Raw genomic sequence first — 25,722 nt, forward strand, 5'->3', positions numbered from 1 at the left:
TGATGTATGAGGTGTATGTGGTGCAGTGTGTGATGTATGAGGTTAGGGCTGGCCTTAGGTGTTCAGGCGCCCTGTGCGAGCTAATCTTGTGGCGCCCCCCCCCCCGCCCCCGTTCACCTAAACATACACAAAGAGGAAAACATTCTTTGTAACAAACTTTTTTTTTAATTACAGATAATTTGAGTGCAAGTGCAAACAAGTACTGCCCCCCTTAATTATACCCAGTGTCAACCAAAGCCAGTCCCCTGCCCCTTAACCACCTCCCGACTGCCTAACGCAGGATTGCGTCCTGCGGGCGGCCGGGTTATTCGTCCTGGATGCATTGGCGCGTTACCTCGCGAGACACAAGATTTCCTGTGAACGCGCGCACACAGGAGCGCGCGTTCACAGGATCGGGAGGTAAACGAGTGGATCTACAGCCTGCCAGCGGCGATCATTCGCTGGCAGGCTGTAGATGCGATTTTTTTAACCCCTAACAGGTATATTAGATGCTGTTTTGTTAACAGTGTCTAATATACCTGCTACCTGGTCCTCTGGTGGTCCCTTTTGCTTGGATCGACCACCAGAGGACACAGGCAGCTCTGTAAGTAGCACCAAACACCACTACACTACACCCCCCCGTCACTTATTAACCCTTTATTAACCCCTGATCACCCCATAAAGACTCCCTGATCACCCCCCTGTCATTGATCACCCCCCTGTAAGGCTCCATTCAGACGTTCGCATGTGTTTTGTGGATCCACGGATCCGCGGATCCGCAAAACACGTACACCGGCAATTTGCTTTCCGCATTTTGCGGATCCGCACATTGCCAGAACTATATCGAAAATGCCTTTTTTTGTCCGCAATTGCGGACAAGAATAGGACATGTTCTATAGGCTCTACAAAAAACGCAGTGTTCGCCCGATCAGGCCTGATCTTGTGCGCACACTTGCGTTCAGTCCGCCCCACCGCAGTGACAGAAATTATTTTTTTCTGATCACTGCAAGAACACCGTAAAATCGCTGCGGCGCTATAAAGATCACTTTTGAGGGGCATGGCGAGTTCATAGAAGATTTTTTTTTTTTGGCACAAGTTAGCGGAAATTGATATTTTCTTAGTTATTTAGTTTTTTCTTACAAAGTCTCATATTCCACTAACTTGTGACAAAAAATAAAATCTCACATGAACTCACCATACCCCTCACGGAATAAAAATGCGTAAAAAATTTTTGACATTTATTTTCCAGACTTCTTCTCACACTTTAGGGCCCCTAAAATGCCAGGGCAGTAGAAATACCCCACATGTGACCCCATTTTGGAAAGAAGACACCCCAAGGTATTTCGTGAGGGGCATGGCGAGCTCATGTAAAATTTTATTTTTTGTCACAAGTTAGTGGAATATGAGACTTTGTAAGAAAAAAATATATATATATATCATTTTCCGCTAACTTGTGCCAAAAAAATATATATTCTAGGAACTCGCCATGCCCCTCACGGAATACCTTGGGGTGTCTTCTTTCCAAAATGGGGTCACTTGTGAGGTATTTATACTGCCCTGGCATTTTAGGGGACCTAAAGCGTGAGAAGTGGTTTGGAATCCAAATGCGTAAAAAATGCCCTGTGAAATCGTAAAGATTCTCATTGGAATTTGGCCCCTTTGCGCAACTAGGCTGCAAAAAAGTGTCACACATGTGGTATCGCCGTACTCAGGAGAAGTAGGGCAATGTGTTTTGAGGTGTATTTTTACATATACCCATACTGTGTGTGAGAAATATCTCTGTAAATGACAACTTTTTAAAAAATTTTATACAAAGTTGTCAATTTACAGAGATATTTCTCTCACCCAGCATGGGTATATGTAAAAATACACCCGAAAACACATTGGCCTACTTCTCCTGAGTACGGCGATACCACATGTGTGACACTTTTTAGCAGCCTAGGTGCGTAAAGGGGCCGAAAGTCCAACGAGTACCTTTAGTTTTTACAGGGGTGTTCACAATTTAGCCCCGCCCAAAATGCCAGAACAGTAAACACACCCCACAAATGACCCCATTTCGGAAAGTAGACACCCCAAGGTATTTGCTGAGGGGCATATTGAGTCCATGAAAGATTGAACTTTTTGTCACAAGTTAGCGGAAAGGGAGACTTTGTGAGAAAAAAAAAAATCAATTTCCGCTAACTTGTGCCAAAAAAAAAAACTTCGATGAACTCACCATGCCCCTCACGAAATACCTTGGGGTGTCTTCTTTCCAAAATGGGGTCACTTGTGGGGTATTTATACTGCCCTGGCATTTTAGGGGCCCTAAAGCGTGAGAAGAAGTCTGTAATCCAAATGCCTAAAAATGCCCTCCTAAAAGGTACTCATTGGAATTTGGGCCCCTTTGCGCACCTAGGCTGCAAAAAAGTGTCACACATGTGGTATCGCCGTACTCAGGAGAAGTAGGGCAATGTGTTTTGGGGTGTCCGTTTACATATACCCATGCTGGGTGAGAGAAATATCTCTGTAAAATGACAACTTTGTATAAAAAAATGGGAAAAGTTGTCTTTTACAGAGATATTTATCTCACCCAGCACGGATATATGTATAAAGACACCCCAAAACACATTGCCCTACTTCTCCTAAGTACGGCGATACCACATGTGTGACACTTTTTTGCAGCCTAGGTGTGCAAAGGGGCCCAAATTCCAAAAAGTATCTTTACGATTTCACACGGCATTTTTACGCATTTGGATTTCAAACTACTTCTCACGCTTTAGGTCCCCTAAAATGCCAGGGCAGTATAAATACCCCACAAGTGACCCCATTTTGGAAAGAAGACACCCCAAGGTATTCCGTGAGGGGTATGGTGAGTTCATGTAAAATTTTATTTTTTGTCACAAGTTAGTGGAATATGAGACTTTGTAATAAAAAAATAAAAAAAATAAAAAATAATCATTTTCCGCTAACTTGTGACAAAAAATAAAAACTTCCATGAACTCACTATGCCCATCAGCAAATACCTTAGGGTGTCTACTTTCCGAAATGGGGTCATTTGTGGGATGTTTCTACTGTCTGGGCATTGTAGAACCTCAGGAAACATGACAGGTGCTCAGAAAGTCAGAGCTGCTTCAAAATGCGGAAATTCACATTTTTGTACCATAGTTTGTAAACGCTATAACTTTTGCGCAAACCAATAAATATACACTTATTGCATTTTTTTTTTATCAAAGACATGTAGAACAATACATTTAGAGAAAAATTTATATAGAAATGTAGTTTTGTTTGAAAAATGTTACAACAAAAATTGAAAAATGAAATTTTTCAATTTCGATTAATAACAAAAAAAGTTAAAATGTCAGCAGCAATGAAATACCACCAAATGAAAGCTCTATTAGTGAGAAGAAAAGGAGAAATAAACCGTGAAAGTAGTGTAGTGCAGAATTGTAAAAAGTCATTAAGGGGGTTAAAGCTAGGGGAGCTGAGGTGGTTAATTATACCCAGTGTCACCCTTATCCAGTCCCCTGCCCCCTTAATCATACCCAGTGTCTGTCACCCTTATCCAGTCCCCTGCCCCCTTTAATTAGACCCTGCCCCCATTTAATGAAAGATATTTGGTAAAAAAAAAAAAAAACAATAAGAACAGGTACTCACTATTTGAAGTCTTCTGCTCCCTTCCTGTCTGCAGAGCACCGGTCACCTCCCTCACACTTTGAGCGGATCCTTCCGCGGCTCTCTGTGAAGGCGCAGCACTTTGACGCTGCGCTCGCGCCCCTAAGCTCCTCCTCCACGCTCCGGAACCTGACCTGGCAGCTGCAGCGGCTCAGCTCGCCAGGCTCGCCTCACACAATCTCGGGCCGGCCTGCTGTAAGAGACCGACTGCGAGCTGTGTCGGCCGGCGGCAGGGCCGGACTGGGGATAAAAACCAGCCCTGGAAAAAGTTGCATACCAGCCCCACAGCATTGCATCATTATTTACTTGTTTATAAAAGGGGAAAGCATTCATTTTAAAACATGTGTGTAAACACGAATATGAACTTTGCCCCTCAATAGCTCTTTTGTAGAACCCCCATTGTTCATATTATCACCGTAGACCAGCTTTTCCCAACCAGGATGCCTCCTGCTGTTGCAAAACTACAACTCTCAGCATGCCCAGACAGCGTTTGGCTGTCAGGGCATGTTGGGAAATGAAGTTTTGCAACAGCTGGAGGCATCCTGGTAGGGAAACACTACAGTAGACCATTATCCCATCCAATTGGGTCAAAACTAAGAATAATCAAAGAACTTTACTTTAAACCAGAGGTCGGACGAATCCAATTTTTTTCGAATTTGAATCCGAAAAGGTTCTCGAATCTCGAATCTTACGAATCCTGTACATAAGAATTGTGTGAACGGTGTAAGAAACAAAGTGATCCAACTCAATATTCTTTTAATATGAAAAAAAAGAGTCCTTTTTTAACAAAGTATTCGGATTCGAAATAAATTGGAAATACAGGGTAATACAGCGCACATACCTCTTACATCCAGTGACGTATTTTTGATGTAGATGTTCTCTTTCCTCATCTTCTCCTTTCAGACCTTCAGATCAGACCTCCAGTTTTCAGCCATTTTTCATCTCTGCAGTTTGCCCAAAAAAAAAATCTTAGTTTACTACTTTTCCATCATTCTCGCATCTTTTGGACAAATCATCCTACTACCCCCATTACTGTGCCGCTGTGCTCCCCAGTACTATACTGCAGAAACAGATAATACCCCTGATAATACTAGTACCACACAGAGCCCCCCATATAAAATACCCCTTCTTTGTGGCCTTAGTAGATGCCCCCATAGTGCCCCCAATAATGTGCCAGTAAAAAGGGACCCCCATAATGCCCCCCAATAATGTGCCAGTAAGTGTCCCCATAGATGCCCCCCCCATCATGTGCCAGTATCAAGTGCCTCTCTCCTCCCCTCCACATGTCACAGTATCCTAGTGCCATCTCTCCCCCCAATGTGCCAGTATCAAGTGCCTCTCTCCTTCCCACCCCCCATGTGCCATTATCTTAGTGCCAAACCCCACCATGTGCCAGTATCAAGTGCCAAACCCCCCATGTGCCAGTATCAAGTGCCTCTCTCCTCCCCCCCATGTGCCAGTATCATAGTGCCATCTCGCCCCCCCAAAAGTGCCAGTATCAAGTGCCTCTCTCCTTCCCACCCCCATGTGCCAGTATCATAGTGCCAACCCCCCCATGTGCCAGTATCAAGTGCCAAACCCCCCATGTGCCAGTATCAAGTGTCTCTCTCCTCCCCCATGTCCCAGTATCATAGTGCCATCTCCCTCTTCCCCAAAAGTGCCAGTATCAAGTGCCTCTTTTCCCCCCCATGTCCCAGTATCATAGTGCCATCTCCCCCCCAAAAAAGTGCCAGTATCAAGTGCCTCTCTCCCCCTATGTGCCAGTATCATAGTGCCATCTTCCCCCCCATGTGCCAGTATCATAGAGCCATCTCCCCCCTAATGTGCCAGTATCATAGTGCCATCTCCCCACCAATGTGCCAGTATTAAGTGCCTCTCTCCTTCCCACCCACCCCCCAAATGTGCCAGTATCATAGTGCCAATGTGCCAGTAGCAAGTGCCTCTCTCCTTCCCCCCCATGTGCCAGTATCATAGTGCCATCTCCCCCCCCCAATGTGCCAGTATCAAGTGCCTCTCTCCTTCCCCCCCATGTGCCAGTATCATAGTGCCAACCCCCCCCATGTGCCAGTATCAGGTGCCAACCCCCTTTCCCCCATGTGCCAGTATCAAGTGCCTCCCGCTCCCCCCATGTGGCAGTAACAGTCGAGTATTTAAAAAAAACAAACTCTTATACTTACCTCCATGTCAGCGATGCGATGCAGGCCTCTTCCGGCCTGTGTCCATATATGGAGTCAGTGCTTGTGTATTCTAATTTAGCCTGTATTTCAGAAAAGCTTCTGCTGGGACTCAAACCCACGACCTTCTGTATCAGAGGCAAGGCACTTAACCACACAGCTATAAGAGCTGCATAGCCACTGACTGAAAAAATATGAGACTTCTACTGTAGACTCGTTTATAGCTTTGATAGCCAGTGTACATCCATACACATGACAGCTGCCCCAGCGCACTCAGCTCTGCGTGTGCTGGGGAAGCTGTCATATAGAGATATAGCAGTGCTGGGTGTGTTGGGGCAGCTGTCATGTGTATAGATGTACACTGGCTATAACAGAGTCTACAGTAGAAGTCTCATATTTTTTCAGTCAGTGGTTATGCAGCTCTTATAGCTGTGTGGGTAAGTGCTTTGCCTCTGATACAGAAGGTTGTGGGTTTGAATCCCAGAAGACAAACCTTTCCTTCTCCTGAGGACGGCAATACAGATGACTGTGCCTGGGATTTGTCGGATTTGAATATTGTAAATTAGAAGTGTGCAAGTTGTGACACAGGCAGGGCGTCTATACAGTAGTAAGGGCGCTGCCAGGAGGTGAGAGAAGGCTGCCGCTGTCCTTCATGTCGTTACAGTGTGTGGTGTTTGTGGCAGTCGCTACACTGGCCAAGGAGCCTCCTTGCTGTCAGCACAGCCGGCCATGTGGCAGCCTAATGGGAAAATTCCTGGCCGGGCGCCCTGTGTGGCTGCACAGCTTGCACACCCCAAAGGCTGGGCCTGTATGAGGTGCAGTGTGTTGTGTGATATGTGGTGATGTATGAGGTGTGTGATGTGTACGTGGTACAGTGTGTGAAGTATGAGGTGTATGAGGTACAGTGTGTGATATGAGGTGCATGAGGTGAGCTGATTTGTGTGGGTCCCGGGTGTCAGACTCCCGCCGATCAGATGCTGAGGATGTATCCAGAGGATACTGTGTGATTGTGTGATTATGCTTGCGCCTGAGTTCCCATAAAGTTGCAGGGGGAGGTTCTAATACACCCCCCAGGGCTGACTCCGTCCTGCTCATAGAGAAGAAGGAGGAGAGTGTGATCTCTGAGGAAAAGCTTCATCTCACACCCATTGTGGAGAGTTATCAAAACTCCAGAGTTAGTTCCATGTACCAGCCCATAGAAAGATTACAGGAGATCCAGGCAACCCAGAGAGGGAGTGAGAATATTGGTGAGGAAAGTAATTGTATTTTATCACCTCTGTATCTGGTGGAGAGATACTCAGCTACCCACCATACAATATAGCAGAGATAGTCCAGCCTGGAGAAACAAGGGATGGATTGTTATATAGGAAAACAACCCCTTATGCAACTTTTGGGAACTAACCTGAGCCATTGTAGAAGCTGCCTTGCTGTAAATAACTTTTGCGTACATTGATGACCTTTAGATCAGCTTCAGTAAAGTACTGGGAATTTGTTAAGAGAACTGGTCTCCTTATTGTGCGAACTTATCACCTATTTGCACCTTACGGTGCTGGCGTCACGAACACTAGGGACCATGGCTCCACGGCACCTAAAAAAACATTCCACCAAGAGCACCTCAACCACCATCTGGTAGGAGTCCCTGCACAACAGAGTGTGCGTCGAAGGAACTGGTGCTGTCCTTCCATTCATTGCATGCCGGCCCATAGAGCTCTGCTAACCGTGAGTAAAACTACCCCCATCGGCCCACCATAACTCACACATATTGCCCCTGCAGTCCGGTCGCTGCACGTGGCTTAACACAGGTGTCAAGTCGTTATTTCATAATGTGGCTGCCAGTATTAATAATGCCCCCCATTAGTGCCCCCCAGTAATAGTAATGCCCCCATTAGTGCCCACCAATAATATTAATGCCCCCATTAGTGCCCCCAGTTATATTAATGCCTCCATTAGTACCTCCTAGAATTAATGATACCCCCATTAGTGCACCCAGTATTAGTAATGCCTCCATTAGTGCCCCCCAGTATTTATGCCCCGATTAGTGACCCCCAAAATTACTAATATCCACATTAGTGCCCCCCAGAATTACTAATGCCCCCTCTCTGCTTGCGCGAAGAAAAAAAAAACTCACCTCCTCCATTTGATGGCGCCGCTGTGAACATTCGCTGCACTAGAAGCTCAGGACAGGACCTGCGTTACTCCATTATGACGTCACACAGGTCCTGTCCTGAGCTTCTAGTGAGAAGCGAGTGTTCACAGCGGCCCCATCAAATGGAGGCAGGGCCGGCGCCACCAGTAAGGCGACTTAGGCAGTTGCCTAGGGCGCCATTTAGCAGGGGGCGCCCGTTGCGGTGTAAAAATAAATAAATAATTGGTTATATAAGTTCGGCCAGCGGCGCCCCTCATGCTGCGCCTCCTGAATCTCCGGCGGGGCCGGCTCAGTGCTGCGCAGCCTGCGCCTGCTGTGTGTCTGCTCTGTGCTGTTGTTAATGTAGCGTGGCCGAGCTCTGTGTTCGGTCCGCGGTAGGAGCTTTTGTTTCCTGTACCCGGCCGGACTGACAGGAAGTGCTCACTTAGTGTGCACTTCCTGTCAGTCCGGCCGGGTACAGGAAACAAATGCTCCTGTACCGCGGACCGAAGAGAGCTCGGCCACGCTACATTAGAGGTGTGTGTGCGTGGGGGGACTAATGAGATTGACAAGGGGGGTGGGGGGGGAAAATGACATTGACAAGGGAGGGGGGGAATAATGACATTGACAAGGGAGGGGGGGAATAATGACATTGAGAAGGGAGGGGGGGAATAATGACATTGACAAGGGAGGGGGGGAATAATGACATTGACAAGGGAGGGGGGGAATAATGACATTGACAAGGGAGGGGAGGAATAATGACATTGACAAGGTAGGGGGGGGATAATGACATTGACAAGGGAGGGGGGGGAATAATGACATTGACAAGGGAGGGGGGGGATAATGAGAGTGACAAGGGAGGGGGGAGGGGGGGAATAATGAGAGTGACAAGGGAGGGGGGGTGGAATAATGAGAGTGACAAGGGAGGGGGGAGGGGGGGAATAATGAGAGTGACAAGGGAGGGGGGGTGGAATAATGAGAGTGACAAGGGAGGGGGGGTGGAAAAATGAGTGTGACAAGGGAGGGGGGTGCCGGGGTGGAATAATGACAGTGACAAGGGAGGGGGGTGCCGGGGTGGAATAATGAGAGTGACAAGGGAGGGGGAGGGGTATAATGAGAGTGACAAGGGAGGGGGGGTATAATGATATTGACAAGGGAGGGGGGGAATAATGACATTGACAAGGGAGGGGGGGAATAATGACATTGACAAGGGAGGGGGGGGAATAATGACATTGACAAGGGAGGGGGGGGGAATAATGAGAGTGACAAGAGAGGTGGGGGAAATAATGAGAGTGACAAGGGAGGGGGGGAATAATGAGAGTGACAAGGGAGGGGGGAGGGGGGAATAATGAGAGTGACAAGGGAGGGGGGAGGGGGGAATAATGAGAGTGACAAGGGAGGGGGGGAATAATGAGAGTGACAAGGGAGAGGGGGGGAATAGTGAGAGTGACAAGGGAGGGGGGTGCCGGTGTAGAATAATGAGAGTGACAAGGGAGGGGGGTGCCGGGGTGGAATAATGAGAGTGACAAGGGAGGGAGTGGGGGAGAAGAGAGTGACAAGGGAGTCCCCAGAGCCAGACCAAGAGCCAGACTGCAGCCAGAGACCAGCTCATCTTATTGTCCTGGTGGTCAGTAGACAATGCAATATGTTTATTATGTAATTGTTTAGTTATTAATACTACATTGGAAACTAATTTACCTCACATTTAGGGTCCATTCACACATCCATGTGTGTTTTATGGATCCGCAAAACACGGACAGCAGCAATGTGCGTTCCGCATTTTGCAGACCGCACATTGCCGGCACTAACAGAATATGCCTATTCTTGTCCGCTATTGCAGACAAGAATAGGACATGTTCTATTTTTTTCCGGATCGGAATTGCGGATCCGCAATTCCGGATCGGGGTCGCACGTCATGCGGCCCCATAGAAATGTATGGGTCCGCAATTCCGTTCCGCAAAAAAAGACAGCTACAAGAAGCTGGATTAACCCTAAGGGAAACCTAGCAGTTCTTTTTATTTAAAAGCTGAGAAAGGGGTGGAACATATGTGATGTCATGATATGGGCAGATCATCTGATAAGGGGGGGGCGGCAATTTTTATCTTGCCTAGGGCGGCAAAAATCCTTGCACCGACCCTGAATGGAGGAGGAGAGTTCTTTTTTTTAACACAAGTAGGGGAGGGGCGGAATTTAAAGGGTGTACTAATGAGCGCTCCACAATGGAAGCATTCATTAGTAACAGTCCATATAGGTAAATACCGGCAATTATTATGTCACGACCATGGTCATGGTCGTGACTCCTGTATCCGCAAGCTGTTGCCTGCGGTCTGGTTTGGTTGTTCAACCACAGGTGAGGGCCGCTAGTATGTTGCCTCACTTGTGGTTGCTGCTGGCAACATGTAGTTATTTCGCAGTTTAGCAGCCTGAGCTGGTGCTGGGCAGCTTGCTGCAATGTGCATGCGGTTGCACCTGGCAACCTATCTTTGTTAGGTGTGTCTTTTGTATGTCTGGTGTGCACAGGGTTTTAGTTATGTGTGCACTTTCTCCTTTAAGTGGCTGTCTTCCCTTCCCTGCTGTGAGAAGGGTTAACTCCCTTCTCTGTGTGAACACTGGGTGTGTCAGTGTGTGGGTGTGGATACATGGGCTATAAAGCCTCAGTGGAGACCTGAAGCTGAGGGGTACTCCAGCCTTGTTTGTAAGCTGGAGGCACCCTCCTGATCCCTTATACCATCTGCCAGTGAGGGCCACCCTTGTGGTCAGAACTCTTGTTTGATGTTATGAAGATGTGTCTGTGGTATGCTTGTTTATTGCAGCTTATGGTCCTGGGTTCCTGTGGATGTGTGGTGTGTGCTGTGTCCGTTTGTGTTTTAGGACAGCAGCACTTGCACATGGGTTCCAGGCTTTGTGTCTGTGGCAGGTGGGTGTTGTGCTTGTGGCATTTACCTGCCATTGCCATAAGTTGTATATGTTCTCCCTTCCTTGCAGCTTGGCCAGTGAGACTCCGGTTCCTCCGTATCCAGGAGGAACAGGTCGTCTTACCCTGCTCCTAGTTTAGGGCCACCCTGAGGGCTAGCAGGGACTTCAAGGTTCCGGAGTATGAGCCCTCCTACCATCAGGGTCGGCTCATACAGCTAGGAGTCAGGGTCAGATTAGGGATGCGATTAGGAGGTGACCTGCTCCCTAATTCTGTCATCCTGGTCAAGCAGTGACCACCATCTTCTGTCATCGCACGGCTGAGGGTTTTCCCCATCCTCAGCCGTGACAGTATGACCACAAAGGCTCCTCACGTGGCGTTACCTTCGGAAGAGGGTGCAGCATGCAGCGCCATCTGCTTTTGGCCTGCATGTGCGTTCTCCGTAGGGAGAGCATTTTGGGGGATCACCGTTAACGGCACGGTTGGTGGCTTATTCCCCGCCACCTTACCTTCCGTGTCCATGTTGGTAATCCCTGGCAGGGGCACTTATTTACCGGTTTGGCTGGTGATTTACCGGCCGGTTGGCAACCCTAGCCACATGTGAACATGCCATAAAGTGAGGACATTCCTCAGGGTTTCTGGATTTCTAGGACATGTACATATCATATAGCTGCCGCCATTCCTGACATCCACCACACACAAGAGGCGGCTTCTAGTGATGACATTTATGGATTTTACTAACAGCCGGGGATATTTTCTCTCCACAGTCACAATCTACAGATTTTATTCTAACGATCTGTGGACGCCTCACCCACCTCTCATCTTATTCTTACAGTTTGCGTAATAATCGTCTACCAGACACTTCCTGCATCCAGTTGGCATCTGGAATAAGGAATAACCGATCCCTGAAGATACTCGACCTGTCTAATAACCGTCTGTCTGGTCCTCACTTCAGTGACTTGATGGAGGCTCTGTCCAGTCCGGCCTGCAGGATAGAGGAATTAGAGTGAGTATAAGAGATGTGTACAGGACTGAGACATGTGGGGCACAAGTTATACATGGATTTTATTCTATTTTATGCTCTACAACAGTGTTATGTCTATGAGATAACCTGCTGACTGCTCTGTCACGAACGTACCTGTACACAGACTGATATCACACGTGACAAGGGGTGGTTAACTTCCGGTTAACCCTTTATAGATACAATTCGGTATACTGCCCCCATGTGTTTTAACGGCACAAGAACCGACTACCGGTCACTCAACCTCACACAGAGCAGGGAATGAACCAGCTACCGCTTGCTGACCAATTGCAATCGTTCAGCCAAGCAACAATCAAAATGAACAATCAAAATGACCTCTCACACAAAATGGTAATGTTACTCTCTTCAGAGACTGGATTAGTTCATTCCTTTGCTTAGAACACGAAAGACTTAGCAAATAAGATTTTTAAATCTTTTTATAAAAGTTAAACGGAAAAACAGTGCATATATACATTTGCAGAAAAATGACTATTCTAGATAATAATAATTCAAGGTAATAGTAATAGAGATGTCGCGAACATAAAATTTTCCGTTCGCGAACGGGTGAACCGGGCGAACCGCCATAGACTTCAATAGGCAGGCGAATTTTAAAACCCACAGGGACTCTTTCTGTCCACAATAGTGATGGAAAAGTTGTTTCAAGGGGACGAACACCTGGACTGTGGCATGCCGGAGGGGGATCCATGGCAAAACTCCAATGGAAAATTACGTAGTTGACGCAGATTCGTGTTTTAATCCATAAAGGGCATAAATCACCTAACATTCCTAAATTGTTTGAAATAACGTGCTTTAAAACATCATAGAAAAAATGTATATAGCAGCACAACGAAAAAATTAAACCTTTCTTGTGGTGGTGCCAGCCGTGTTAGGAGCCAGTCTGAAGTTTCCCCTTGGATGCGTCATATATGAAAAACCGCAGCACTCACTTGTCTTCAATTATGCAGGGTTTATTCACCAACAACAATGCAACGTTTCAACCGTCATGGTCTTTCTCAAGCTTGAGAAAGACCATGATGGTCGAAACGTCCCTTTAAAACATCAGGTATGATGTTGTATCGATCAGGTAGTGTAAGGGTTACGCCCGCTTCACAGTGACAGACCAAACTATGACAGACCAAACTCCCCGTTTAACACACCGCAAACAGTCCATTTGCACAACCACAAACTCGCCATTTGCACAAGGTTGGATACCAAGCTAGCCATGTCCCGTTCCTTGTCCTCACTGACATCATTGAAGGTCTCTTCCTCCACCCAGCCGCGTACAACACCAAGGGTCCCCGAAAGGTGACAACAAGCCCCCTGGGACGCCTGCTGTGGTTGGTCTTCCACCTCCTCAAAGCCACCTTCCTCCTCTGACTCCTCTTCTTCAGACTCCTCTCTCTGCGTTGCCGCAGGTCCAGCAATCGACGACGACAAGGCTGCTTATGGTTGTGATGGTGACCACAACTCTTCCTCTTCATGCTCATCTACCGCCTGATCCAGCACTCTTCGCAGGGCACGCTCCAGAAAAAACGCATATGGGATGAGGTTGATGATGTTGCCTTGGGTTTGACTGACCAGGTTTGTCACCTCCGCAAAAGGACGCATGAGCCTACAGCCATTGTGCATGAGCGTTCAGTAATGCGGCCAAAAAATACCCAGCTCCGCAGAGGCTGTACTAGCACCCTGGTCATACAAATACTCGTTGACGGCTTTTTCTTTTTGGAGCAGGCGGTCGAACATTAGGAGTGTTGAATTCCAAAGTGTCGGGCTGTCGCAAATCAAGCGCCTTACTGGCATGTTGTTTCGCTGCTGAATATCTGAAAAGTTTGCCATGGCCGTGTAGGAACACCTGAAATGGCCACACACCTTCCTGACCTGCTTGAGGACGTCCTGTAAGCCTGGGTACTTATGCACAAAGCAATGTACGATCAGATTCAACACATGTGCCATGCACGGCACATGTGACAACTTGCCTAAATTCAATGCCGCCAACAAATTGCTTCCGTTGTCACACACCACTTTGCCGATCTCCAGTTGGTGCGGAGTCAGCCACTGATCCACCTGTGCGTTCAGGGCGGACAGGAGTGCTGGTCCAGTGTGACTCTCTGCTTTCAGGCAAGTCAACCCCAAGACGGTGTGACACTGTCATATCCGGGATGTGGAATAGCCCCTGGGGATCTGGGGGGGTGCAGTTGATGTGGAGCAAGATGCAGCAGCAGAAGAGGACTCAGCCGAGAAGGTTAGCGAAGAGGATGGAGTAGGAGGAGTAGAGGAGGTGGCAGCAGGCCTGACTGCAAGTCGTGGCGGTGTCACCAACTCCTCTGCAGAGCCACGCATTCCATGCTTGGCAGCCGTCAGCAGGTTTACCCAATGTGCAGTATACGTGATATACCTGCCCTGACCGTGCTTTGCAGACCAGGTATCAGTGGTCAGATGGACCCTTGCCCCAACACTGTGTGCCAGACATGCCATGACTTCCTTTTCCACAATAGGTTGGGGATTGCCTTTTGTGAAAAGAAATTTCGGCCGGGTACCTTCCACTGCGGTGTGCTGTTCTTGTCATATTGAATTTCTGCACTGTATTATTATTTCTTCTTTACCTATGTTGTTTCTATCTATTGTTCTCTGCTGCCATCTGCTGGCCGGAATTTGTATGCTGCACGCCTCGTTCGTTGTCTATAAAGTTTTATCTCTGGGCGTGGTTTTAGCAGCCTTGGGCCTGGTCACTTCCTGTAGCCTTTTTCAGTGCTGCATCCTTTGTGACTGGAGACACACACCTTGGCTTGTGAAGGCATCAGTTTTTGACCAGCAGTTGCCTCAGCAGTTAGCCTCAGAAAAGACATCCACATGACAGCATCTACTGCATTCCTGTATTGTATCACCGTATGACACTGCTCTGGATCAAATAAACCCACGTTTGATTGCATCCTCATGTCTACGTCTGGATCCATCTAACCTGAGCATCTGCCGGTCCGGTCTGCTCCACTGCTTGGATACGAAGGTAGGACAGTCACAAAGTCATTATCATTTACACCTTCATTCGCCTTTATGTGGGGACAGAACAGTCAAAAACTGCCTTAAAGCCTTATACCCCAGTCAATATCCGTCTGAATGTCCAATGCTCGCCTACAGATTCCCTCAGAGCCCAGTGCCACACTCGGGAACCTCCCCTGCAACAGGCCCACTCCCAGCAAATCTGCCCGGCAACAGTGCACGTCCCATAAGCCTAAGGGGAAGCACGGCGTGTCTGCAGTAGATATATTCTCACCTGGAAGTCCTCCACTACTCGCCAAGCCACTTTCTACATCCTACGTTAACCCTTGCTCGCATGATATAAGAACTGTTCACGCACGCGGGGCCTCCCTTATACCAAAACCCTGCAATTCACTTAAAACACCTTGGGAAACTCATCGGGGTGCCTCATCTGAGCCGCACTGCAATTTTCAGACCCCAATTCAAAAGTTCATTTTCTTAAAGAGACAGCGCACCTTAAATCAAAATGGCCGAAAAGGACCTCGTACAGTTCCCCAGTGATGAAACAAAGCAAATGCAACCTGATACTGATCATTATGAAGAGCTGGAGGTAGAACCCACACTTCCAGCAGACCAAGTCACGCGACCAAGGCGCTCTCTCAAACCAACTATAAAGATCACAGAAAATTATCACACCAGGAAAGATGAGCTATGTGACAACCTGGAAGAGCTATGGGAACGAGTTTCCTCCCTCATATCAGGACTTAAGTCCTCCTCAGGCGATGCCACCAGTTTACAAGTTGCCGTCGGGCGGCTGGACGCAGCCCATGAAAGGTACAAGAAACTGTCCACAAGGTATATAACCTTTCTAAAAGACTCTAATATTGAAGAAGCCCCGTCAGAATTGTGCAAGGCAGAATCAATAGACAGACAAAGAGACGCCATGGTGCTGGATGCTAAAGATAAAGTGGAACTCCGCATCTCTCATTTGCAAGAAACTAAATCACACAGATCGCATTCATCCAAACATTCCTCGCGGTCCTACAGATCATCATGCTCTAGAAGCTCCACCCTGAGCGAAAGATTACTAGAGGCCCGCATAAATGCAGAGCAATCCAAAGTGAGGCGTTCCTTCACCGAAAAGGAAGTCCTTGCGAGGGCAGAAGCAGAAGCCAAGAGGGCAGAAGCAGAGGCTCGAATGAAGATCCTTGAATCAGAGAGGGAAGAGGAAATCGCATTAGCAAAAGTAAGACTACTTGAGCAAGCATTGAGCCAAGGCCTTGATTCAGTCTGCTTACCACCAGAGGAGATAGACGATCCAGTTGATCGCACCAGCGACTACGTACTGAAACAGTTATCTGCAACACCCCCAGTGTGCAGTACTGTCCAAGCCAACAACACTGAAACCTCCAAGTCAGCTCTACCTGCAGTGCCAGCGATACCCACAGCACCCGAGCAATCCAATAACAGTCACCCAGACGCGCCCTCTCAAGGGCAGTTATTACAGCAAGATGGCTACCAGGTGTTTCCTGGCCTACCTCCACAGCTCAAGCAGCAGTAATCAGAATCTACAGAGGCTAGACCACAGCTCAACCCTGCAGCAACATCATTCTACCCGGAAGCATCTCACCCTTTCACGCCACGCAGCCTATACGCCCCAGGGGCATCACAAGTTGTCATGGCAACAAGCAGTGAGAAATCAGATATGTCTGAGTTTGCCAGGTTTATGGTGAGCATAGAGCTAATTAACACCAGTCTCTCAAAATTTGATGACCGTGCGGAGAGCTACAGAGCCTGGAAGGCAACCTTCAAAGCCGCCATCGCCAACCTCAACCTAACCGCAGAGCAGGAGCTCGACCTCTTGATCAACTGGCTGGGCCCAGGCTCCACAAATCGCATCAAGAGCCTTAGAACTGTCTATGTGGGACAAGCAGAAGCAGGTCTCGCTGCAGCCTGGCAGAGACTCGAACGCACCTTTGGCAGTGCAGAAGCAATAGAGAAGGCACTATTCAGGAGACTGCAGAACGTCCCCAAGATCAGTCTCAAAGATGTCCATAAGCTTCAGGATTTAAGTGATTTGCTCATGGAACTGGAGCTCGCCAAAAGAGACCCTCGTCTGTCCGGGCTGTGCTACCTGGATACAGCCCATGGGGTGAACCCAATTGTCGTGAAGCTACCATACAGCCTGCAAGAAAAGTGGGCGGCATCAGTCTCAAGGTACAAAAGAGTGCATGACGTCACTTTCCCCCCATTTATTCATTTCTGTAGATTCATCGATGAACAGTCCCAGATGAGGAATGACCCCAGCCTCGACTTCCTGGAGTTCAATACTACAGCCTCAGTGACACCATCATCAAGGTATGAAAGTATTGTGCATAAACACAGAGACTTTAAGAGCAGCGTGAATGTTAGAAAGACTAACCTACCATCATCTGCAGTACCCACTGGTAGACAGTACACTACCTCATCAGGAGACAAGGCCTTCAATCGTGAATGTCCCATTCATAAAAAACCACACTCACTGAACAAATGCAGAGGATTTAGATCCAAAACCATACAGGAGCGGAAGAAAGTCCTCACCGAGCTTGGGGTATGCTTCAGGTGCTGCGCTTCATTGGAGCACATGGCTAAGGACTGTAAATCCATTATCAAGTGTGAGGAGTGTCATAGTGAAAGACATGCCTCAGCTATGCACCCAACTCCACTCACAAGGGATTCACCTGCTGCTGTCACCACCAGTCCTGCTCAAAGTCATGGCGGGGAGCCCCAGAACCACGCTAACACAGCCACTGCTGTTTCCTGCTCATGCTCGGACGTATGTGGGGAGGGCCAGAGTGAGAAATGTTGTGCCCGCATATGCCTAATCAAGGTCTACCCGGAGGGGCTACCAGAAAAGGCAGTAAAAATGTATGCCATCATTGACGACCAAAGCAACCGCTCCCTAGCAGGACCTAAATTCTTTGAAGCCTTTGGAATAAAGGGACCGTCAGAACCCTACATCTTAAACACCTGCTCGGGTCGCATAGAGACTAGCGGCAGGAGGGCACAAGGATTCATCGCTTGTTCCGTCAGTGGAAATACGGAAATACCTTTACCGACGCTGATCGAATGCGATCAAATACCCAACCATAGGGATGAAATTCCTACCCCGGAAGCTGCATTTCACCATCCACACCTAAGGCACCTAGCCAACGTTATCCCAGCTATGGACAACAACGCCGAGATTCTACTCCTGCTTGGCAGAGACAATCTAAGGGTACACAAGGTGCGTCAACAGTGTAATGGTCCCGACTATGCACCATACGCCCAGAGACTGGACTTGGGATGGGTGGTCATAGGAAATGTATGCTTGGATCAACCAAGAATCCGCTCTTTCAAAACGTACGTGCGTGGAGATGGACGCACAACTTGCATTAAGCCTTGCCCTCATCACTATGAGGTGAAAGAGAAGCCTCCAGACCTCATACAACCACCTGACGACATTCCTCCCTACTTTGCTGACAACTTGGGAAGATTAGTCTTTCACACAAGCAAGGACGATGATAAAGTAGCTTTGTCAGTAGAGGACAGAGAATTTATCAAGATAATGGACAATGAGTTCCCTAAAGACGAAACCAATCACTGGGTTTCTCCATTACTCTTCCGAGCTACCAGGGTGAGACTCCCGAACAATAGGGAACAAGCTCTGTCTAGATTTAACTCTCTTCAGCGTACCATGAACAGTAAGCCTGAGATGAGAGAACACATCGTTGCCTTTATCGACAAAATATTCCGCAACAACCATGCAGAACCAGCTCCATCCTTAGGGAAGAACGACGAGTGCTGGTACTTGCCTTCATTTGGAGTGTATCACCCACGGAAACCTAATCAAATTAGGGTTGTTTTCGACTCAAGTGCCAAACATCAAGGTGTATCGCTTAATGATGTCCTTCTCACAGGTCCTAATCTGACGAATAACCTAGTTGGAGTGCTGATGAGGTTCAGAAAAGAGCTCGTTGCCATCACCGCCGACATTGAACAGATGTTCCACTGTTTCGTAGTCAGAGGACCACCGGAATTTCCTCAGGTTTCTGTGGTACAAGAATAATGACACCAACGCAGAGATGGCAGAATATCGTATAAGGGGACACGTATTTGGAAACAGCCCTTCACCTGCCGTGGCAACTTACGGCCTTCGGCGAACTGCATTAGAGGGAGAATCCAAGTACGGTAAAGACGTCAGAGACTTTGTAGAAAAGGACTCAAAGTATGTTGTACCAAGCTAAACTTAGACTACACAAAATTGCTTCAAACAGCTTGGCCGTTATGAGGGCCTTCGAATCAGGCGATCATGCACCAGGATTCAAGGACATTAACTTGGGACTGGACAGTCCACCTGTGCAGAGGAGCTTGGGCCTCAGATGGGATCTCTCGGCCGACTCCTTCGGTTTTCAGATAAGTTGTGCAGACAAGCCATTCACAAAGCGAGACGTCCTATCAGTGGTAAACAGCCTATTTGATCCGCTGGGATTTGTAGCGCCCATCACCATACAAGGTAAATCTCTACTGAGACAGTTTTCTGAAACAGTCAAGGATTGGGATACCCCACTTCCCTCCGAGAAAGAGCAAAAATGGGAAGCCTGGAAGTGATCCTTGTGTGCCTTGGATGAGATCCACAACCCGAGATGCTATATTAAAACTTCACTTTCCTCTAGCATAAGGAAAGAACTCTACGTGTTCTCGGACACCTCCACGGAGGCCATCGCAGCGGTTGCCTATCTGAAGGTGACAGAACCCAACAACCAAAATCACGTTGGATTCGTCTTTGGTAAGGCTAAGTTAGCCCCCAAGCCCGATCATACTATTCCCAGACTGGAACTTTGTGGGACTGTGTTGGCAGTGGAGATTGCGGATTTCATACAAAAAGAACTGGGTGTCGACATAGCTGAAGTCCAGTATTACACCGACAGTAAGGTCATTTTAGGTTACATCCACAATCGGACCAAGCGATTTTATGTGTACGTTAGTAACCGCATAGAGAGAATCAGGAGGTCCTCCAAACCTGAACAATGGCACTATGTACCATCCGAACTTAATCCAGCAGATCACGCCACTAGGCCTATGTCTATAGGTTCCTTTACTAACTCTACTTGGCTTACAGGTCCAGAGTTTCTGCTTGGAGAGGCAGACGAATGTGTACAGGAAGTTTTCAGCATCCAGGATCCGGATAATGATCCAGAAATCCACACTGAAGTTAGTGCATTAGTCACTGGAACAAAGCAAACCGCCAGCTTCAGTTGTCAGCGCTTTGAACGTTTCTCCAGTTGGATGAGACCCATCGAGAACGTCCCTGATGGGTGAACAGGACTGTATCTAGCTTCGCAGATCTTCTCCATTCCAAGTTGGAAAATAGGACTAATCTATGTTTGCATTCTAACATGTTTTTCTTTTACAGGTTGTTTATATTTTATGGACATTCGTCATAGTGAAATCCCCAAAGTGAATTTCAGACGGGGAGTGTGCTGTTCTTGTCATATTGAATTTCTGCACTGTATTATTATTTCTTCTTTACCTATGTTGTTTCTATCTATTGTTCTCTGCTGCCATCTGCTGGCCGGAATTTGTATGCTGAACGCCTCGTTCGTTGTCTATAAAGTTTTATCTCTGCGCGTGGTTTTAGCAGCCTTGGGCCTGGTCACTTCCTGTAGCCTTTTTCAGTGCTGCATCCTTTGTGACTGGAGACACACACCTTGGCTTGTGAAGGCATCAGTTTTTGACCAGCAGTTGCCTCAGCAGTTAGCCTCAGAAAAGACATCCACATGACAGCATCTACTGCATTCCTGTATTGTATCACCGTATGACACTGCTCTGGATCAAATAAACCCATGTTTGATTGCATCCTCATGTCTACGTCTGGATCCATCTAACCTGAGCGTCTGCCAGTCCGGTCTGCTCCACTGCTTGGATACGAAGGTAGGCCAGTCACAAAGTCATTATCAGTTACACCTTCATTCGCCTTCATGTGGGGACAGAACATGCGGTGTCCCAATAGCTAGAAATTTTTTGAAGGCCTCAGACTCCACCAGCTTGTATGGTAAAAGCTGTCAGGCTAAGAGTTCCGACAAGCCAGCTGTTAGACGCCGGGCAAGGGGCTGACTCTGTGACATTGGCTTCTCACGCTCAAACATTTCCTTGACAGACACCTGACTGTGGGCAGATGAGCAGGAACTGCTGAAGGTGAGAGGCGGAGTGGCGGATGGTTGAGAGGGGGCAAGGAGGACAGCAGTGGTTGACGTGGCTGAAGATGCTGGACCAGGAGGAGGATGGTGGCTTTGAGTTTGTGTGCTGCTTGTACTCATCATGTGTTGATGCCATAGGCGTTTGTGATTTGAGATCATGTGCCTTCGCAAAGCAGTTGTACCTAGGTGGGTGTTGGACTTCCCACGACTCAGTTTCTTTTGGCACAGGTTGCAAATGGCATCGCTGTTATCAGAGGCAGACACACAAAAAAAATGCCACACTGCTGAGCTTTGCAATGACGGAATTCTGGTGGTGGCAACAGCATGCGTTGATTGGCGTGCTGTCTGGCTGATCCCGGGTGCCGATACATGCTGTCTGACTGTGCCACTAGCTCCTTGCGACAACCTCCCCTGCTTCCAACTCGTCTCCTCCTCCTCCTCTCTGTCTCCCCATCTGAACTTTCCCCCTGTTCTTCTTCTCTTCGAGCGGGCACCCACGTGACATCCACGAACACATCGTCATCATCAACCGCTTCACTTGTATCTGACAACTCAGCAAAGGAAGCAGCAGCGGGTACGACATCATCATCATCACACCGTACATCCATGTGTGTAATGCTGCCTGACTGAGACATATCCCTGTTATCTACATCCTCTGCAATAATGGTTGCAGATCACTCATTTCTTCCAACTGATGTGTAAATAACTCCTCTGACAGATCAAGTGAAGCAGCTGTGGTGCTAGTGTTGGTGGTGGCGGCAGGCAGGCGAGTGGTAACTTGAGAGGTGCCCGAAGCTGAGCTGGAGGAGGATGGTGCATCAAGGTTCCGAGCGGAAGCTGTAGAAGATTAGGTGTCCTGTGTAAGCCAGTCAACTATGTCCTCAGAACTTTTTGAGTTCAGGGTACGTGGCCTCTGAACTCTGGGCATTATTCTAGGGCCAAAGGAAATCACAGCACCACGACCACGACGGCCCCTGCGGGGTGGCCTGCCTCTGCCTGTCATTTTTTTTCCGATTAGTTGTACTATGCGTGCAAGCTACTGTGACACCAGATATGAGGGGTGGCACTGGGCACTGGCAGTAGTGGGCACAGTACACGCTGTAGACCTGACACATGCTTGCAGGCAAGGGCAATTAGATTACAGTGAAAAAATTGTTTTTATTTTTTAAATGCATGCTACTGTGACACCAGATATGAGTGGTGGCACTGGGCACTGGCAGTAGTGGGCACAGTACACACTGTAGGCCTGACACACACGCTTGCAGGCAACTGCAATTAGATTACAATTAAAAAAGTTTTTTTGTTTTTTTAAATGCAAGCTACTGTGACACCAGATATGAGTTGTGGCACTGGGCACTGGCAGTAGTGGGCACAGTACACGCTGTAGGCCTGACAGACACGCTGGCAGGCAACTGCAATTAGATTACAGAGAAAAAAAAAAGCAGACTGATGTACTAGCCCTAAAAAGGGCTTTTTGGGGTGCTGTCAGGACGCTGTCCTTACAGCAGATCAGATGAGTCTTTGAGGACTGGAGTGGACACTGAATACACTGGCCTAACTATCGATTTCCCTATTAAATCAGCAGCAGCTGCACTGTCCCTCCTCTCACTAACACTGCAGCTTCAGAATGAATCTAAGATGGATGCTGTCCTTGCTTTTTGACAGGAGGTGGGAGGGTCTGGGAGGGAGGGTATGCTGCTAATTGGCTGGAATGTGTCTGCTGACTGTGAGTTTGCTCAATGATGACGTATAGGGGGCGGACCGAACATCGCACAAGCGATGTTCGCCTTTGAATAGTTCGGGACATCTCTAAATAGTAATTCACGACAGTTAAAATAAAAGAGATAATGGATGAAAGGTATACTTAAGTTCCTCTGTTTCAGTCCTTGAAGCCGTTGTGCAATCCGATTGGTATAATATCAGTGGACCCTGAGCACTGACATTCAGAATGCGATACAAATCCAGGTGTTAAGGCAAGGCAGTGTTGCCATACAATGCCCTGACAGCATCTTATAACAGTTCTAAAACAGTAGGTGCCAGCAATTCTGCCCACCAATGGTACAAACGTGTGGGCAGGGTCGAGAAGGTGTCAGCAAGGTTTATGACCCAGCTAAGGTCAGCCCAGAATGTCCTTATTCTGGCTGAGCCCACAGTTCTGTGGAACCACTAAATACAGCTATGACATTCAGGTATTAATAACCCTTATGATTTTACAAGTCTAACAAGACCAAACTTGACTCTGCTGGGGCTTGTGGTTCTCCAGGACGGCTTAAAGCTGGCTTTTCAGCCTTCCAAGGGCACAAGAACATACTGTTTGATATCTCCGTGATCGCACAGGTCCACGGAGGTTGAATCCGGCCTTAGCCAGTGCAGAATATGCCTACGACCAGAGATATGAAAAATTACTATGTTTAAGTCCCTAAAAGGTTCAATAGGTCGCTTTAACAGTTCTCTCTGGTTCCCTGCTGTGACTGTAGTCAAAATGTCTGGCTAATGTTATCCCAGGATCCAGTATTTTACGATGTATAGTTTGGGGTGTTTGGGCTGTTCGTGACACTGATCCGAACCCGAACATTTTCGTAAAAGTCCGGGTTCGGGTTCGGTGTTCGGCGCTTTCTTGGCGGTTTTGAAAGGCTGCAAAGCAGCCAATCAACAAGCGTCATACTACTTGCCCCAAGAGGCCATCACAGCCATGCCTACTATTGGCATGGCTGTGATTGGCCAGTGCAGCATGTGACCCAGCCTCTATTTAAGCTGGAGTCACGTAATGCCGCACGTCTCTCTGCTCTGATCAGTGTAGGGATAGGATGCAGCTGCTGCTGTTAGGGCGAGATTAGGCAGTGATTTAGTCTTCAAAAACAATTACTGAAGTGATCTGTGTATCATTCAACCTCTGCTATTTAATTGCTCACTGTTTTAAGGCTGCCCAGAGCGTTTTTCTGTCACTTTTTTCTGGGGTGATCGGCGGCCATTTTGCGTCTTATGGTGCGCCAGCACAAGCTGCCACCGAGTACATTTAACCATCAATAGTGTTTTTTTTTTTGTTTTTTTTTGCTATATCCTACATCAGGGGCTTGGCTGTGCTTGCTTTTTTATTGAGGGGTGAAATACAATTGCCAAAATAGCAGTACCCTAAATCTGGTGTTTCAGCTGTGGGTATCCAATTGTAATACTGTCTGCTGTCTGGCAAAGGATATATTTTTTTCTGGGCTGAAATACAATTCCCAACTTAGCAATTCCCTAAATCAGTGGTTTCTGCTGTATCAGGCCAAGTTTAAATCTATCCATAAAAGGGTATATTACATTGAAGGTGCGGATAGGGTCATTCTCAATAACTTCAAACGCTACCGTGCATCTCCAAGTCTAATTCTGTCCGTAAACGTATACCTGTCATCCAGCGCCTAAATAATAGGCTTACAATTTATATTTAGCTAAATCTGTGTTTACTGCTGTGGCTGGTAAAGTTATTCAGTGTCCGTCAAAGCACAGTTTTTGTTCTGGGTTGAAATACAATTCCCAACTTAGCAATTCCCTAAGGCCTCATGCACACGACCGTTGTGTGCATCCGTGGCCGTTGTGCAGCTTTCCGTTTTTTTTCGCGGACCCATTGACTTTTTCAATGGGTCCGTGGAAAAATCAGAAAATGCACCGTTTTGCAGCCGCGTTCGTGATCCGTGTTTCCTGTCCGTCAAAAAAATATGACCTGTCCTATTTTTTTGACAGACAACGGTTCACGGACCCATTTAAGTCAATGGGTCCGTGAAAGAACACGGATGCACACAAGATTGGCATCCGCATCATTGATCCGTGGCCGTAGGTTACTTTCATACAGACGGATCCGAAGATCCGTCTGTATGAAAGCTTTTTTAGAGCTGAGTTTTCACTTCGTGAAAACTCAAATCCGACAGTATATTCTAACACAGAGGCATTCCCATAGTGATGGGAACGCTTCTAGTTAGAATATACTGAGAACTGTGTACATGACTGCCCCCTGCTGCCTGGCAGCACCCGATCTCTTACAGGGGGCTGTGATCCGCACAATTAACCCCTCAGGTGCTGCACCTGAAGGGGTTAATTGTGCATATCATAGCCCCCTATAAGAGATCAGGGGCTGCCAGGCAGCAGAGGGCAGACCCCCCTCCCTCCCCAGTTTTAATTTCATTGGTGGCCAGTGCGGCACCCCCCCTCCCTCTATTGTATTATTTTCATTGGTGACACAGTGTGCGGCACCCCCTCCCTCTATTATATTATTTTCATTGGTGGCACAGTGTGCGCCCCCCCCTCCCTCCCTCTATTGTATTATCATTGGTGGCCAGTGTGCGCCCCCCCGGCCCCCCCTCTATTGTATTAATATCATTGGTGGCCAGTGTGCGGCCTCCCCTCTCCCCCCCCCCCCCCGATCATTGGTGGCAGCGGAGAGTTAGAAGCATCATACTTACCTGCTGCGATGTCTGTGACCGGCCGGGAGCTCCTCCTACTGGTAAGTGACAGGTCTGTGCGGCGCATTGCTTAATAATCTGTCACTTACCAGTAGGAGGAGCTCCCGGCCGGTCACAGACAAGGCAGCTCGCAGGTAAGTATGATGCTTCTAACTCTCCGCTGCCACCAATGATCGGGGGGGGGGGCGGGGGAGAGGGGATGCCGCACACTGGCCACCAATGACA

At 47.9% G+C, this 25,722-nt stretch overlaps 1 protein-coding gene across 1 annotated transcript in view; it reads left to right on the forward strand.

Moving 5' to 3' along the window:
* The window catches only part of LOC120981622 (NACHT, LRR and PYD domains-containing protein 3-like), a 3,400,916-nt gene that overhangs the window by 2,018,262 nt on the left and 1,356,932 nt on the right, over window positions 1-25,722 (forward strand). The window contains exon 11 of the mRNA XM_040411191.1: window positions 11,679-11,849. Coding sequence (XP_040267125.1) covers window positions 11,679-11,849 — 171 coding nt within the window. The remainder of the gene's footprint in view (window positions 1-11,678; window positions 11,850-25,722) is intronic.

The sequence above is a fragment of the Bufo bufo genome, chromosome 11 (genome assembly GCF_905171765.1).
Source record: "Bufo bufo chromosome 11, aBufBuf1.1, whole genome shotgun sequence".
Lineage (NCBI taxonomy): Eukaryota > Metazoa > Chordata > Amphibia > Anura > Bufonidae > Bufo > Bufo bufo.